At 41.8% G+C, this 15403-nt stretch overlaps 1 protein-coding gene and 1 pseudogene across 2 annotated transcripts in view; both read left to right on the top strand.

Moving 5' to 3' along the window:
• Positions 1-15403, top strand: part of GABRA3 (gamma-aminobutyric acid type A receptor subunit alpha3) — a 227971-nt gene that overhangs the window by 142707 nt on the left and 69861 nt on the right. For both annotated transcript variants that reach the window (XM_059678914.1, XM_059678915.1), the window contains exon 6: positions 7608-7690. In XM_059678914.1, coding sequence (XP_059534897.1) covers positions 7608-7690 — 83 coding nt within the window. The remainder of the gene's footprint in view (positions 1-7607; positions 7691-15403) is intronic.
• LOC132225310 (U4 spliceosomal RNA) lies at positions 15165-15248 on the top strand (annotated as a pseudogene).

A 15403-nucleotide genomic window follows, 5' to 3' on the forward strand; every position in this document is an offset into this window, starting at 1 on the left:
ATCTACCACAGTTTTTTAATCCATTCATCTACTGATGGGCACTTAGGCTGTTTCCAGTTCTTAGCTATGGTGAATTGTGCTGCTATGAACATAGGGGTGCATATATCCTTTCTGATTGGTGTTTCTGGTTTCTTGGGATATATTCCTAGAAGTGGGATCACAGGGTCAAATGGGAGTTCCATTTTCAGTTTTTTGAGGAAACTCCATACTGTCTTCCATAGTGGCTGCACCAGTCTGCATTCCCACCAGCAGTGCACAAGTGTTCCTTTTTCTCCACATCCTCTCCAGCACCTGTTATTTGTTGATTTGTTGATGATAGCCAGTCTGACAGGTGTGAGATGGTACCTCATTGTTGTTTTGATTTGCATCTCTCGGATGATTAGTGACTGTGAGCATGTTTACATATGTCTCTTGGCTTTCTGAATGTCCTCTTTTGAAAGGTGTCTATTTAAGTCCTTTGCCCATTTTTTGATTGGATTGTTTATCTTCCTTTTGTTAAGTTGTATGAGTTCCTTATAAATTTTGGAGATTAGGCCCTTATCAGATATGACATTGGCAAATATGTTTTCCCAAACAGTGGGTTTTCTCGTTGTTTTGTTGATGGTTTCTTTTGCTGTCCAGAAGCTTTTTATTTTGATGTAGTCCCATTTGTTCATTTTCTCTTTCGTTTCAAGTGCCCAAGAGCTGTATCAGTGAAGAAATTGCTTCGGCATATGTCTGAGATTTTGTTGCCTTTGGATTGTTCTAGAATTTTTATGGTTTCCTGTCGTACATTTAAGTCCTTTATCCATTTTGAGTTTATTTTTGTGTAAGGTGTAAGTTGGTGGTCTAGTTTCATTTTCTTGCATATATCTGTCCAATTTTCCCAACACCATTTATTGAAGAGACTATCTTGGCTCCATTGTATGTTCTTGCCTCCTTTGTCAAATATTAATTGAGCATATTGGTTCGGGCCGATTTCTGGGCTCTATATTCTATTCCATTGATCTATATGCCTATTCTTGTGCCAGTACCAGGCAATTTTGAGAACAGTGGCTTTGTAATACAGCTTGATATTTGGTATTGAGATCCCACCTACTTTGTTCTTTTTCAGGATTGCTGCAGCTATTTGGCGTCTTTTTTTATTCCAGATGAATTTTTGGAGAGATTGTTCTAGATCTATGAAGTATGCCGTTGGTATTTTAATGGGAAGTGCGTTGAATTTATAGATTGCTTTGGGCAGTATGGACATTTTAATGATGTTGATTCTACCAATCCATGAACGCAGTATGTTCTTCCATCTGTTTATATCTTCCTCTATATCTTTTTTCAACATCCTGTAGTTTTCTGAGTAGAGGTCTTTTACCTCTTTAGTTAAGTTTATTCCTAGGTAGCTTAATTTTTTTGGTGCAATGGTAAACGGGATTGTTTTTATAATCCCTCTTTCTGAAAGTTGACTATTGGTGTATAGAAATGCCTCAGATTTCTTGGGGTTAATTTTGTATTCTGCTACATTGCCAAATTCATATATTAAGTCTAGTAGCTTTTTGATGGAGACTCTTGGGTTTTGTATGTATAATATCATGTTGTCTGCAAATAAGGACAGCTTTACTTCCTCTTTTCCAATTTGGATGCCTTTTATTTCTTCTTCTTGCCTAATTGCAATGGCTAACAATTCAAGTACTATGTTGAACAGGAGTGGTGAGAGGGGGCATCCCTGTCTTGTTCCTGTTCTTAGGGGAAATGGTGTTAGTTTTTGTCCATTGAGTATGATGTTGGCTGTGGGCCTGTCATATATGGCTTTTATTATGTTGAAGTATGATCCTTCTACTCCCGCCTTACTGAGAGTTTTTATCAAAAATGGGTGTTGAATTTTGTCAAATGGTTTTTCTGCATCAATTGATATGACCATGTGGTTTTTTTCTTTCAATTTGTTTATGTGATGTATCACGTTTATTGATTTGCGGATATTGTACCATCCTTGTATCCCTGGGATAAATCCTACTTGGTCATGGTGTATGATCTTTCTGATGTACTGCTGGGTCTGATTTGCGAAGATTTTCTTGAGAATTTTGGCATCTATGTTCATGAGGGATATTGGCCTGTAATTCTCTTTCATTGTGTTGTCTTTAAGGGGTTTTGGTATTAGGGTAATGCTGGCTTCATAGAATGAGCTTGGAAGTGTTCCTTCCTCTTGAATTTTTTGTAGTAGTCTGAGGAGAATAGGTTTTAGTTCTTCATTGAATGTTTGGTAAAACTCCTCTGTGAAGCCGTCTGGTCCTGGGCTTTTGTTTGCTGGAAGCTTTTTGATGACTGCTTCAATTTCTTCCATAGTTATTGGCATGTTGAGATTTTTAGATTCATCCTGATTGAGTTTTGGAATGTTGTGTTTTTCTAGGAATTTGTCCATTTCCTCCAGGTTGTCTAGTTTGTTGGAGTAGAGCTGTCCACAGTATTTTTTAACAATCATTTGTATTTCTGTGGGGTCTGTTGTTATTTTGCCCCTATCGTTTCTGATTTTGTTTATTTGGGCCCTCTCTCTTTGCTTCTTGGTGAGTCTGCCTAGAGGTTTGTCAATCCTGTTTATCCTTTCAAAGAACCAGCTCTTGGTTTCATTGATTTTCTGTATTGTTTTTGTTTGGTCTCTATGTCATTTATTTTTGCTCTAATCTTTATTATCTCCTTCCTTCTGCTCACTTTGGGGTTTTCTTGTTGCTCTCTTTCTAATTCTTTGAGTTGTAGAGTTACAACCATTTTTTCTTCTTTTTTGAGATAGGCCTGTAGAGCTATAAACTTCCCTCTCAGGACTGCTTTCATTGTGTCCCATAGGTTTTGGATTGATGTGTTTTCATTGTCATTAGTTTCCATGATGTTTTTAATTTCTTCTTTGATCTCATTGGTAACCCAATCAATACTTAATAGCATGCTATTCAGCTTCCAGGTGTTTGAGTATTTGGGGTTGTTTTTGTTGTAGGTTATTTCTAATATTATGCCATCGTGGTCTGCAAAGGTGCTTTTTATGATTTCAATCTTCTTGAATTTGGGGATACTTTGCTTGTGACCCAATACATGGTCTATTTTTGAATATGTCTTATGAGCACTTGAGTAGAATGTATATTCCCTGGCTTTGGGTGAAGTGTTCTGAAGATGTCTATTAAGTCCATCTGATCTAGTGAGTCATTTAGGATTGCTGTATCTTTGCTTATTGTTTGTCTAGAGGACTTATCCATTGCTGTCAGTGGTGTATTAAAGTCCCCTACTATGATTGTATTGTTGTCGATCTCTCCTTTGATATCTTCCAGGAATTTTTTTATGAATTTGGGTGCTCCTGCATTGGGTGCATATATGTTTACCAGGGTTATATCTTCTTGTTGTATTTATCCCTTTAGTATTATGAAGTGGCCTTCCTTATCTCTTTTTATGGCCTTCACTTTGAGGTCTATTTTGTTCGATATAAGAATTGCTACCCCAGCTTTCTTTTCCTTTCCATTTGCCTGAAAGACATTTTTCCATCCTTTCACCTTCAGTCTGTGTGAGTCCCTTCTACTGAGGTGGGTTTCTTGTAGACAGCAGATGTATGGGTCATGGTTTTTTATCCATTCAGCCACTTGCTGTCTTTTGGTTGGAGCATTTAGTTTGTTTACGTTTAAAGTTATTATTGAAAGGTACTTGTTTGTAGCCATTTCTTTTTTGTATGGCTGTTTTCTTTCTGAGCTTTACATTTCTTCTTTTTACACCAGTGCCTTTAGCATTACTTGCATTGCTGGCTTGGTGGTGATAAACTCCCTTAGCCTTTTTTTGTCTGTGAAGCTTCTTATTTCCCCTTCAAGTTTGAATGATAGCCTTGCTGGATAGAGTATTCTTGGATTCAGTCCTTTGCTTTGCATCACTTTGTTAGTTTCCGTCCATTCTTTTCTGGCCTGATGTGTTTCTGTTGAGAAATCATTTGATAATCTAATGGGAGATCCCTTGTATGTAACTTTCCGTCTTTCTCTTGCAGCCTGTAAGATTCTCTCTTTGTCCTGAACATTTGCCATGGTAATTATGATGTGTCTTTGTGTGGGTCTTTTCGGGTTCACCTTGTTTGGGACTCTCTGGTCTTTTGTGACTTTTTTCTTCCCCAGCTCAGGGAAGTTTTCTGATATTATTTCTTCTGAATAGGTTTTCTAATCCTTGTTCATCTTTCTGTTGTTCTGGCACCCCTATTATTCGTATGTTGTTTCGTTTTATGTTGTCCCAAAGCTCCCTTAGGCTCTCTTCCTGTCTTTTAAATTTTTTCTTCAATTGCCGTACATTTTGGGTGTGTTTTGCTTCATTGTCTTCTAATTCACTAATTTGGTCCTCTGCTTCTCCTAGTCTACTGTTGATACTTTCAATGGTGTTTTTTATTGCAGCTATATCACTCTTCATTTCTTCTTGGGTCTTACTTAAGTTGTTGATTTTTTCATCTGCTTCTTCTAGCTTCTTCCATACGTTATTGATTTTTTCATCCGTTTCTTCTTGCTTCCTGCATAGGTAGTTGACTTTTTCATCTGTTTCTTCTTGCTTCTTGCAGAAGTTGTTGATTTTTCCCTCCATCCGGTTTATGCACTCTAGGACCCTTATTCTGAATTCTTTTTCTGTCATGTTGCATGCCTCCGTATTACTTAGCTGCTTTTCTGGAGAGTCCTCCTTCTCTTTCCTTTGGGGGTTTCTTTGTCTACCCATGTTTGATCTCACTGACATATCTAGACGTTGAGTCATTCAGTGGCTGCTCCCTTGGTGGCCGTAACTCCTTGGTCTGTGGTTGCTCTTCGGGTGATTGCGGTAGCAGCTGCTCTTCAGTTGGCAGCAGCTCCTCTGGTGGGTGCTGTTCACAGCTGTGGTGGCTCTTCTGGCTGGTGGGGTGAGGTTTCACGTACAGCTGCTGTTCCTCAGCAGAGGGTGTGGTGCTCAGGAGGCTGCTGTTGCTTGGATCTGCTGCGTTGATTTAAAGGCACAAAACACAACACAACAAGGCACCACGTACTAGGCACTAAACACAAATATATTCACGATATTAATAACCCCCAATAAAGGTGACCACCCGAATTAAGAGAATTAGGGGATAAGGAAGAAAGAAGAGAAAAAGATAAAAGAGAAAAAAGAAAAGAAAAGTAGGGACCAAAAAAAGGAGTGCAAAAATGAAATTGGGAAAAAGGAGGGGGGAAAATAAAAGTGAGAAAAGAAAAGAAAAAAAAAGAGTGAAAAGAGAGAATGAAGTGGAAGAGGGGAAGAGACTTTTTATATGAGGAGAATACTCCTATAGAATCGCCACTAGTCCCAACAAATTCCAGCAACAGCTCCCTGGAGATGGATGCAAACTAGAAACAACCAATAATAGAATGGAGAACACTAATCCCAAAATAAAATAAAGAGAAAATAAAATGGCACTTTAAAAATTGGTAAAATGGTAGCAGTAATAATACTGGTTAAAAATAAGAAGGTAGTAATTAAAAGGTTAAAATCAGGTGATGGAAAAAAAAGAGAAAAAGAAGAAAAAACAGAAGAAAAAATTGGTTTCTTAGTTAAAAGGTGAAGAACTAAAAAAAAAAATTGCAGTAGTGAAGGTCCTTCGGTTCCTCTATTGTTCAGTCTGGCTCGCCTTTAGTCCTGCCAGGTATTCAGGAGAGTGTTGAGTTTCCCTGCGATACACTGTTCCTCTGTGTTGTAAACCACAGTCCTTATTTTAAAGCAGGCTGTATTTGTTTCCCAGACTGCCTTATTTTGTGTTTAGCAAAGAGTTAGTTTGTGGCTCAGCCTCTGGGTGGCAGTGTTCTGGGGTTGGCCTCTGAGGCTATACGGCTTTTCTATCACACTTAAAACTGATTTGGAGAGGTCAACTATCCAGAGCTGGTTCCTTAATAGTTACCCGCTCTGTGTTGTTGCTGGGATTGAAAATCCCTCTATAGGCCAGACCCTGTTAACTCCCAGGGACTGATCAGATTATTTTAATCCTTGATCTCCTTCAGGGTGGAATCTGGGTGTGGCTGTGCTCCTTGCCTGGGGGCTGGGGGGAGGAGTCTCACTCTCTGGAGAGAATGGCTGCCCCAGTCCTGGGCTCAGGGGTGTCTCAGCACTCAATTCGCTGCCACCTCTCCCGGCCCCCCTTCTCTCCTCAGTCTCTCCCCAGATTCCACTCCTCCGCACCCTCTCCCTCTCTTCAGCACAGGTGAGTGTCTGTATCCGAAATGTCCCATGAACAGGATTCAGTGAAAACAAACAAACAAACACCAGCCGCAGAAACGGGGAAGGCTTGGTTTCTGTAAGCTCTTCTCTTACCGGCACTGCATGGTCTGGTCAGCTCTTCAGGCTGCCCCCTTTAGGCTCAGTCCTCCGTGATCACAGAACCCAGCTCTCAAATCCCCCGGCGGCGCCAGGAATCCTGCGGATCTCCTTTCCCCAGTCAGGGGCTGTGCCTGTCCCAAGGGACGCGGCTGTCTGCCACGCGGTCTCCCTCCGACCCTCTGGGCTCAGAGGTCTGGCAAACTTTCCTGCCCAAATCCCTGTGTTTTTTTTTTACCTTTCCAGGGGAGTTCTGCCCTTCCCAGCTGAAAACTGTCTCACCAGCTGAGCAATTTCGCCAATTCGGGGTGGGTGTTATTAGTTTCAGCTGCTCACTCCATTTGCTCCGGGACATGACCTGGGACGCGTCTGCCTATATCGCCGCCATCTTCTGTCTCCTCTAATTTTTAAAGTGATAATTTTGTATGGACTGCAAACGATATATAAATATCCAAATAGCTCTTGGCATAAAAAAAGGTTCCCACCCCTGATCTAGGTCAAGGAAAGATGAGGTTCAAAAATTTTGAAAGAAATTGGAAAGGAAACCTTGGAATAGATTATTTGACCATAGTAAAGTAGGTATATGAGTATAGGGCATGACAAATTGTACCCCATCGAGTTTTCCATTGAGGAATCCATGCACAGTCTCTCCCATATGTTGTTTCTGTTAAGAAACCATGAGCTCTTCAGACTTGGCCTCTGAAGTTTTTGATGTCTTTCATCACCTTTGCATTTTTCTGACCAGTTGCTCTGTGTGTGTGCGTGTGTGTGTATGTGTGTGTGTTCGCACGTGCATCTGTTCTCCAAGAGTCATCTCCTTTAGCAAAGCTGTAGTAGTTGCTGTGAGCAGCAGAGATATCTTTTGTGCCTGTTCATTATCAGAATAATCTTTCTACACATCTCTCCTCGCCAGTGAAAATTTTAAATTGGTTAACTTACATGATAGCCTACTGAAGAGAGTTACTTTAGAAATTCTTAAAATGCTATCAGAGTAAATCAATCAAAACCTGCTGTTTTAAGGTTTCTTTGGATGGGGATAGTAGTTAAGGGAGCTCAGCTAGGGCATAAGTTATATTTGTTTTACTAAAGGTAGTAAGGTGGGATTCAGATCTGATAAAAATTCTAAATACTGAATGGTGCTTTGAGAGGCTAACTGCTTCATTTACTCCATCCTTTGTGTTATAAATATGTGGACCTCCATGAACCTAAACCAAAAAAATCCAATTATTCTGAGGAGCACTTTGTTGATAATAATGGGAACTCAGCTTTATGTTTAATATCATTCAGTTTAGCTTGACTTCATTTTCTGTTCTCCTTACTTTTAGGTTAACAATTCATGCTGAGTGTCCCATGCATTTGGAAGATTTTCCCATGGATGTGCATGCCTGCCCACTGAAGTTTGGAAGCTGTACGTATTTTCTCACTTTCTGTTTGCCTGAGCTTTTTTTAAAAAAGAAATTAAATATTTACTCTTCTGTCCCCCTAGTAATTTCTAAAGTTGAGGCCTTTAATCCAGGTTGGTATGAAAACAGGGAAGGGAAAGTAGGGTTGAGTAGTATTAACTGATCAGGAGGAGACAGACTTTTAATAGAATTTTCAAGCAAACCTTATTTGGACTAATTTCATGTCATTAGATTGAAATATTAACATCTGTTTCTTATATTGTCCAGAAGACAGAGCTGCTATAGATTCCTCAAATAGAATGTTGTTATATTTTTGAAATGTTTATTCTACCTGCACCCTCATATACTTCTATCCAATTCTCTACAGTAAATGGTAAACAGGAAGAAACTCTGGAGATTTTCTCATTTTTACCGTATTGCCTTTGCTGGTAGCTGTAAATCTTACAGAAAAATTAGTAGATACACAACCCATTTTAAAAATAATTAGAGAAATAAAAATTGAAAAGAATTTGAGTGAGTTTCTTACTCTCAATTTCAGAGTTTTATGTGAGTAATCAAAGCAATATATCAACGTCTATGTTGATCATGTCTAAATTAGATTTAGCTCTGTATTTTGAAATAGACAGAGCATTTGAAAAGACCCAAATAATTATGTTTGACATATTTTTCAATCATTGTCAAATATTTATAGATTGTGTTCCAAGCTCTATTCTAGGAACTTGGAATGCATCCATGAATAAAACAAAAACCCAGCCCTTGTGCAGCTTATATTATAGAGGAGAGTGATGATGAGAGATAAAATAAACAATGGATAAAAAAGTAAAGTATGAAGTATGTTGTAAACTGAGAAGCACAATTGAAGACATGAAATTACTACAGTATAATGGAGATAAGTCATGTATAGGTAGAGGATACATGTTGCCATTGAAATTTTAAAATAGGGTTATCAGCATATACCTCTTTGAAAAGGTGACTTGAGTAGAAATTTTAAGAAGGAAAAAGTGTTAACAACACAGCTATCTGAGGCAGCTGTGCTCCAGGTGGAGAGAACATTCAGGGAGGGGCAAGAACCTTATCAGAAAGGTGAATGATTTGTTGTGAGAGCATCAAAGTGGCCAGTGTGGCTGGAGAGAGTGAGTAAGGGAGAAAGCACTAGGAGAAGATGACATCAAAGAGCAGGCCAGGTCATCCAGAGTCCTGTAGGACATTAAAGGGCTTTGAATTTTATTTTGAGGGAAAATGGGGAATGATTGGAATATTTTGAACAAAATAATTATATTATCTGGCTTATGTTTTTAAAAAAATCATTATGGCCCTGACCGGTTTGGCTCAGTGGATAGAGCATCGGCCTTTGGACTCAAGGGTCCCAGGTTCGATTCTGGTAGGGGGCATGTGCCTTGGTTGCGGGCACATCCCCAGTGGGGAGTGTGCAGGAGGCAGCTGACCGATGTTTCTCTCTCATCGATGTTTCTGACTCTCTATCCCTCTCCCTTCCTCTCTGTAAAAAATCAATAAAATATATTTAAAAAATCATTATGAATGCTCTCTAAAAATATAAGTATGGGAAGGAGAGAAGCAGGGCATCTGGTTATAGGTTATTAATATTTAAGATGAGAGCTGATAATGGCTCAGATCAGAGTGATAGTGGCAAAAGTAGTGACAAGTAACTTTTCTTTTTTAAAAATTTCTTTATTGATTAAGGTATTACATATGTGTCCTTATCCCCCCATTAACCCCCCCAATCCCCCCGCTCATGCCCTCACCCCCTGTTGTCTGGGTCTATTGGTTAGGCTTATATGCATGCATACATGTCCTTTGGTTGATCTCTCCCCCTTAACCCCCACTCTCCCCTACCTTCCCTCTGAGGTTTTATGGTCTGATAGATGCTTCTCTGTCTCTGTATCTGTTTTTGTTCATCAGTTTATGTTGTTCATTATATTCCATAAATGAGTGAGATCATGTGATATTTATCTTTCTCTGACTGGCTTATTTCACTTGACAAGTAACTTGATTCACTTTTTTAAATAAATAAGAGAGTATGTTTAAAAGTATAGCAAAGACCAGTAATTTAAAAGATATTCAAACACTGAAAAAACTGAAAAACGCCAGCTAATCTTCATGTGTTTGGATCTCTTAGCAAGGTAAATAGCACTATACCAATTCAAAGGTCAAAATTGCCAATTTGAGGTTTATTTTGATTCTCAAACTTCTTATTTCCTGAAAGATCAATCACAGGGTTTATATATTATACACTATGCATATAGGCTTATTAATATATAATTTGTAAGAATAGCTCAACATTAGCATCATACAGGGCCACAAATGCACACTGATAATAAGCAAAATCAACTGATCAGATCAATATGTACTTCTGCACTGATATCTGGAAATTTCAAAATTTTCAACTCAATGTGCCATCATTTCCTGCTTTTGCTTTTTATTTGACATTAGTAGATCCCTTCAAATCAGTAATGTCTCTATGTCTATTATTAAGATTTAATCCTTATAGTAAAATTGTAATACATTTTCCATTTTGCCGATTTATCAAATACTTTTCTCAGTATTTGGTATTCAGGAAAATATATAGATTTCCTGGTAAATTCCAGGAAAGAATTTCCACATAGAAGCAATAGTCAGGATACTGGTTACCCTTTGGTGGGGGTTGTACTTGATAAGGGACACCAAAAAGTACTTGTGGATACTGATGATATAGGATGTAAGTGTGATGTTTGGAACAGATATCTGACTAGAGACTTAATTAAAGTGTCATCCATATAGGTGATATTTAAAGCCATAGCCTGGAGGTCACTAGGTAATACTGTATATAGATAAGAATATCAAGGACTTTTCCAGAGTCACTAATATTTAGAAGCTACAGAGAAGAGAATAACTCAGTATATTGAAGGACAGGACAGGTGAATTATGAGAAAACTTATGAGAACATGTTGCCCTGGAAGACAAAGTACATCAAGAAGGAGAGAGTGATATAAATTCTTAAAGTGTGCAGAAAAACTTAAATTCTTAAATTTAAAAACTTAAATTCTTAAAACTTAAAAACTTAAATTCTTAAGTTTATTAACCTTAAATAAACTCTAATGAGAAAGCAATTCTGAAATGGTGGAGTAAGAACTTCTGAAAATACATTCCTCCATAAATTGCCAAAATAAATTTTCTCCAAACTCTAACCAAAGGCTTACAACAATCTGAGAAGTGCTTTAAAACACCAAAATAAACCAAACCAAGCCAAACCAAACCAAACTAAACCAACCAAACAAAAAACACCTGATTCTCAGTAAGACCAGGTAACCCTATTCTCATCTTCTTTCCCACTCTCCAGATGCCTTGAGGATTTTTTAATGATAAAAGGGTCAATTCATCAGGAAGATATAACTATTATAAAGATATATTATATATATATAATCTAATAATAGACAAACATGGTAATTGACTGTACCTTCGCTATGCTTCCCATTGGCTAATCAGGGAGATATGCAAATTAACTGCCAACTAAGATGGCGGCTAATTTGCATACTGCAGGCAAGGTAGGACAGTGCAAGCCGCCATCCAGGCCCCCATGCGCGACCGGGGGTTGGGCGGGGGCTGGGGCAAAGGCAAGCGGTGCCAATCGCCTCGCTGGAGCCCTTGCCCACCCACTGGAGACAGGGGGCCCACTCCTGTGTGAGATCCGGGGGCAAGCGGGGGCTGGGGCCAAGGCAAGCGGTGCTGATCACCTTGCCTGAGCCCTCACCCGCCCACTGGAGACAGGGAGCCCACTCCTGTGTGCGACCCGGGGGCGGGCGAGGGATCGGCAGTATCGCTTGCCTTAGCATGAGCCCCGCCCGCCCTCCAGGAGCCAGCCAGCCTAGGGCCAGGAAGGCGGGATGTGACACTGGAGTGCTGGAGTCACCTGGGCTCTCCCCACCATCTGTGCTTCATGAATCACAAGTTTCCGCGGAGGTGGCAGCTGCAGGATGCAGAGTGGGAGACGGGGGAGGGGGCTGAGCGTGGCTCGGGCTCAGGCTTGATGGAGGGCACCAGAGTAGAGGAGATCTCCCCAGCGGGCAGCGGCTCCCCCTGCCACCAGGGAGATCTCCTCTGCGCTGGTGCCCTCTGTCGAGGCCGAGCTGCACTCGGCCTGCTCCCCTGTCTCTCACTCTGAGTCCTGCAGCTGCCGCCTCTGCAGAAACTTGTGATTCATGAAGCGCAGGCGGTGGGGAGGACGAGGCACCTAAGAAGTCCCCAGCCACCAGCGCTGGGAGCTGGAAACTTTGTGCCGGGGTGTTCTCGGTGGGGCCGGTGGCAGAGGGGAGCTGGGACTCTGGCCACCACTGCTGCCTCCCAGCTGGCTCCAGGCACTTGGTGCACTGGCCACTGCTGCTGCTTTGGCTGCTGGAAGCTCCGCTGCTGCTTGGGGTCCAGGTGCAGGAGGCTGGCCAGGGGCCTGGGCCAGGTCAGCAGCCCCAGCCACTGACACCTCAGCAGCAACAGAGCAGGCAGCAATACAATGGTGAGTGGGACCTGAGCCCCGCCCACTCGCCGGGGACACAGGGCCCTCTGAGACAGAGAGAGAGAGAGAGAGAGAGAGAGAGAGAGAAGAGAGAGAGGTGGAATTTGGCACCCCACATCCCTCCCTGATCAACCACTGTGATTCCAAGTCACTGAGGGCTGCCTTCAGGCTGTAGCTCCAGGTCCCTCATCCCCACCCCAGGCCCAAGAGCACAGTGCTGGCCAGGGGCACCCAGGGGTTCGGGAATGCAGCGCGAGGGGCCGGCAGGACGGACATGGGGGGGGGGCTGTGTTTACACCTCCAAGTTCCCCACTTCTGCTCTGGCCCACGCATCCCTCCTCCTTCCCCTCAGAGGCCCAGCTCCTGCCTACATGCTTGCTGGGCAGGCCCAACTACACCGGGGAGTGAGCCATGGCAATCAGGATGGCCACTTCCTGGGATGGGACAGCCAGACCACAGCGATTCATGAGGCCCGTAGGGCATGCGCAGCCCTCGGGTGGCAGGGATGGCCGGCCAAGCCGAGTCTGGCTTCAGTGGGGCCAGTGGGAGCCCGAGGCCACCCCAACCCCCACAGGTCCTGGGCAGATGGTGGCTCAGTGGAGAGCAGTATCTCCATGCATGGTGCCCAGGGGCAGCTGTGAGCTGCTGCAACCCTGCCCCATGCTTCAGGGAGGGGGAGAAGGCTCGCAGCCACCAGCACCCTAGGCTGCACCGCCTGTGCCTCAGCCTGCCAGGTTGGCAGGGTCCAGAGCAGGTGAGCTGTTCCCTTCCCCCGGTGGTAGAACAGGGAGGAGAGCGCTGGGTGCAGGGAGGGGACCTCAGCTGGGATCCTCCTGGTGTGGGGAAGGGGCCCAGCCTGGGCCCGGTGGGGAGCTTAGGAAGTCTGGCTAAGCAGGCTCTGGTTCATACCAACTCTTACTCTGCCATCTTCCTCCAGCTCTTCAAGCTAGCCCCCCTGCCCCACCTGTCCAGGGGAACGGGCTCTGGGTGACCTCAGACTGTGGACCCAGAGACCTCAAGGAAGAGTGCCCGGCCCGGCCCGGGCAAGAGCCGGTGCAAAACTACCAGGGCAGAGTTGCTTTGGTGTCTTGGTAAAGTTTGCAACTGACCCAAGGAGGAAACCTGAGAGTGGAAAGACCGGGAGGCATGAATTGCCAGCACTTTAGCCACTTGAAAACAACTCCACTTGGAATGTGAGGCAGTTGTATGTTCAGCTGAGAAGTGAGGGGGCTGAACTCCACCATCGCTGGGCTCCTGTCTGTCCAAGGCCCAAGCATCTACCACGACAAGGAAAGAACAGAGCGAGGGGCCCAGAGGAAGGGAGGACAATTGAAGAAAACTTTGTCTAGACTTTCCCCAGCCCCCTCCTTCTTTCTGCTGCCTACAGGAGCCCCAGGCCCAGCCACAGTTCTGTCTCCACCTTTTAGTCCCCTATTCTCCAACCACAGAGGAAAGAAATAAGGAAGGAGTCTGTGCTGCCTTCAGAAGTATCTATATACCTGATCGGCCAGTTGCCTTCCACAGAGGGAGGCCAGACTGCGGCTTAGGCCTGCTTCCCACAGGGACATCAGTAGGACATCCTGTGAGGGCTCCCAGACTGTTAGAGGGGGCAGGCTGGGCTGAGGGATGCCCCCCGAGTGCACAAATTTTTGTGCACTGGGCCTCTAGTGTGTGTGTGTGTGTGTGTGTGTGTGTGTGTGTGTGTGTGTATTTTTTTCCACCTAACCACAGAACCCCAAAATACATGAACCAAAACTGATAGAATTGAAGGGAGAAATAGATAATTCAACAATAATAACTGAATATTTCAAGACTCCACTTTAAATAAAACAACTAAACCTAACATCGGCATAGAATGAGAAGACAACACGATAAACCAACTAGATCTAACAAACATTTATACGCAGTCTACCAAACAGCATCAGAATGCACATTATTTTCAAGTACACATGGAACATTTTCTGGGTTAGACTATTAAACAAGATTAAATAAGTTTGAAAATACTGAAATGATGCAGGATGTGTTATGTGACCTAAATTGAATGAAATTAGAAAGCAATTAATAGAAGGGAATTTGGAAAATTCACAAATAAGTTTATCCCTAAGTAAACAATAGGTCAAAGATGCAATCACAAGAGAAATTAGAAAATATTTTGCAATAAATGAAAATGATGCACAACATATCAAAATTTATGGAATGCATCAGTTTAAAGCAGTGTTTAGAGAGAAATTTATTATTGTAAAATATATTAAAAAGAAGTAAAATCTAAAATCAAAAACCTGACCTTAACAAACTAGAAAAGGAAGAACAAGCCAAACCCAAAACAACAAGGAAGAAGATAATAAATATTGGAGTGAAATTGAATGAAATAGAGCATAGAAAAAAACATTAAAGAATATAAAAGTTAGTTCTTTGAAAAGATTTAAAAAACTGACAAACCTTTAGCTAGACAGACCAAGGAAAAAAAGAGAAAGAAGGATCAAATTACTGAAATCATGAAAAGGTGACATGACGATTGCCTTATATAAATATACAGGATTATACAGAAATACTCTGAGCACTAACAAATTAAATAGTCCAGAAGAAATGGAAAAATCCATGGAAACACACAAGCTACAAAAATTTTAAAATACCTAAATTAGTAACTTTCCACAAAGAAAAGCCAGGCCCATATGGCTTCATCATTGAATTCTATCAAACATTTGAAGAAGAATTAATGCTAAGTCTTCACAAAGTATTGCCAACTATAGAAGAGGAAATAACCTTTCTTAACTCATTCAACCAGGTCAGTATTACTCAGATACTAAAACCAAAGTCCACAATAAAACCACAGACAAATATCCCTTATGAATATAGACACAAGCTCTTCAACAAAATCCTAGCAAACTGAACCAAGCAACTTATACACTATCTTTAAGTGGAATTTATCCCAGGAATATAAACCGGGCTTAACATCCCAAATTAGTGAATATAGCCCTTCACAGTGGCAGTATTTTAGCCAATGAGCTTTATCCGAGGTGTAATTATTGCTAACTGAAAACTTTTCCCCAAAATCAGTGAAGGATATACACCATATTAACAGAATAAAGAACAAAACACACATGATCATCTTAATAGAAGCAAGAAATATATAGTCCATACTTGAGATACAAAAATTTGTTCTGTGTTGCCAGTAACTAGTGCCTATAGCATTGTCATGTCACTTTGGATA

Source organism: Myotis daubentonii, chromosome X (assembly GCF_963259705.1).
Source record: "Myotis daubentonii chromosome X, mMyoDau2.1, whole genome shotgun sequence".
In the NCBI taxonomy this organism is placed as follows: domain Eukaryota; kingdom Metazoa; phylum Chordata; class Mammalia; order Chiroptera; family Vespertilionidae; genus Myotis; species Myotis daubentonii.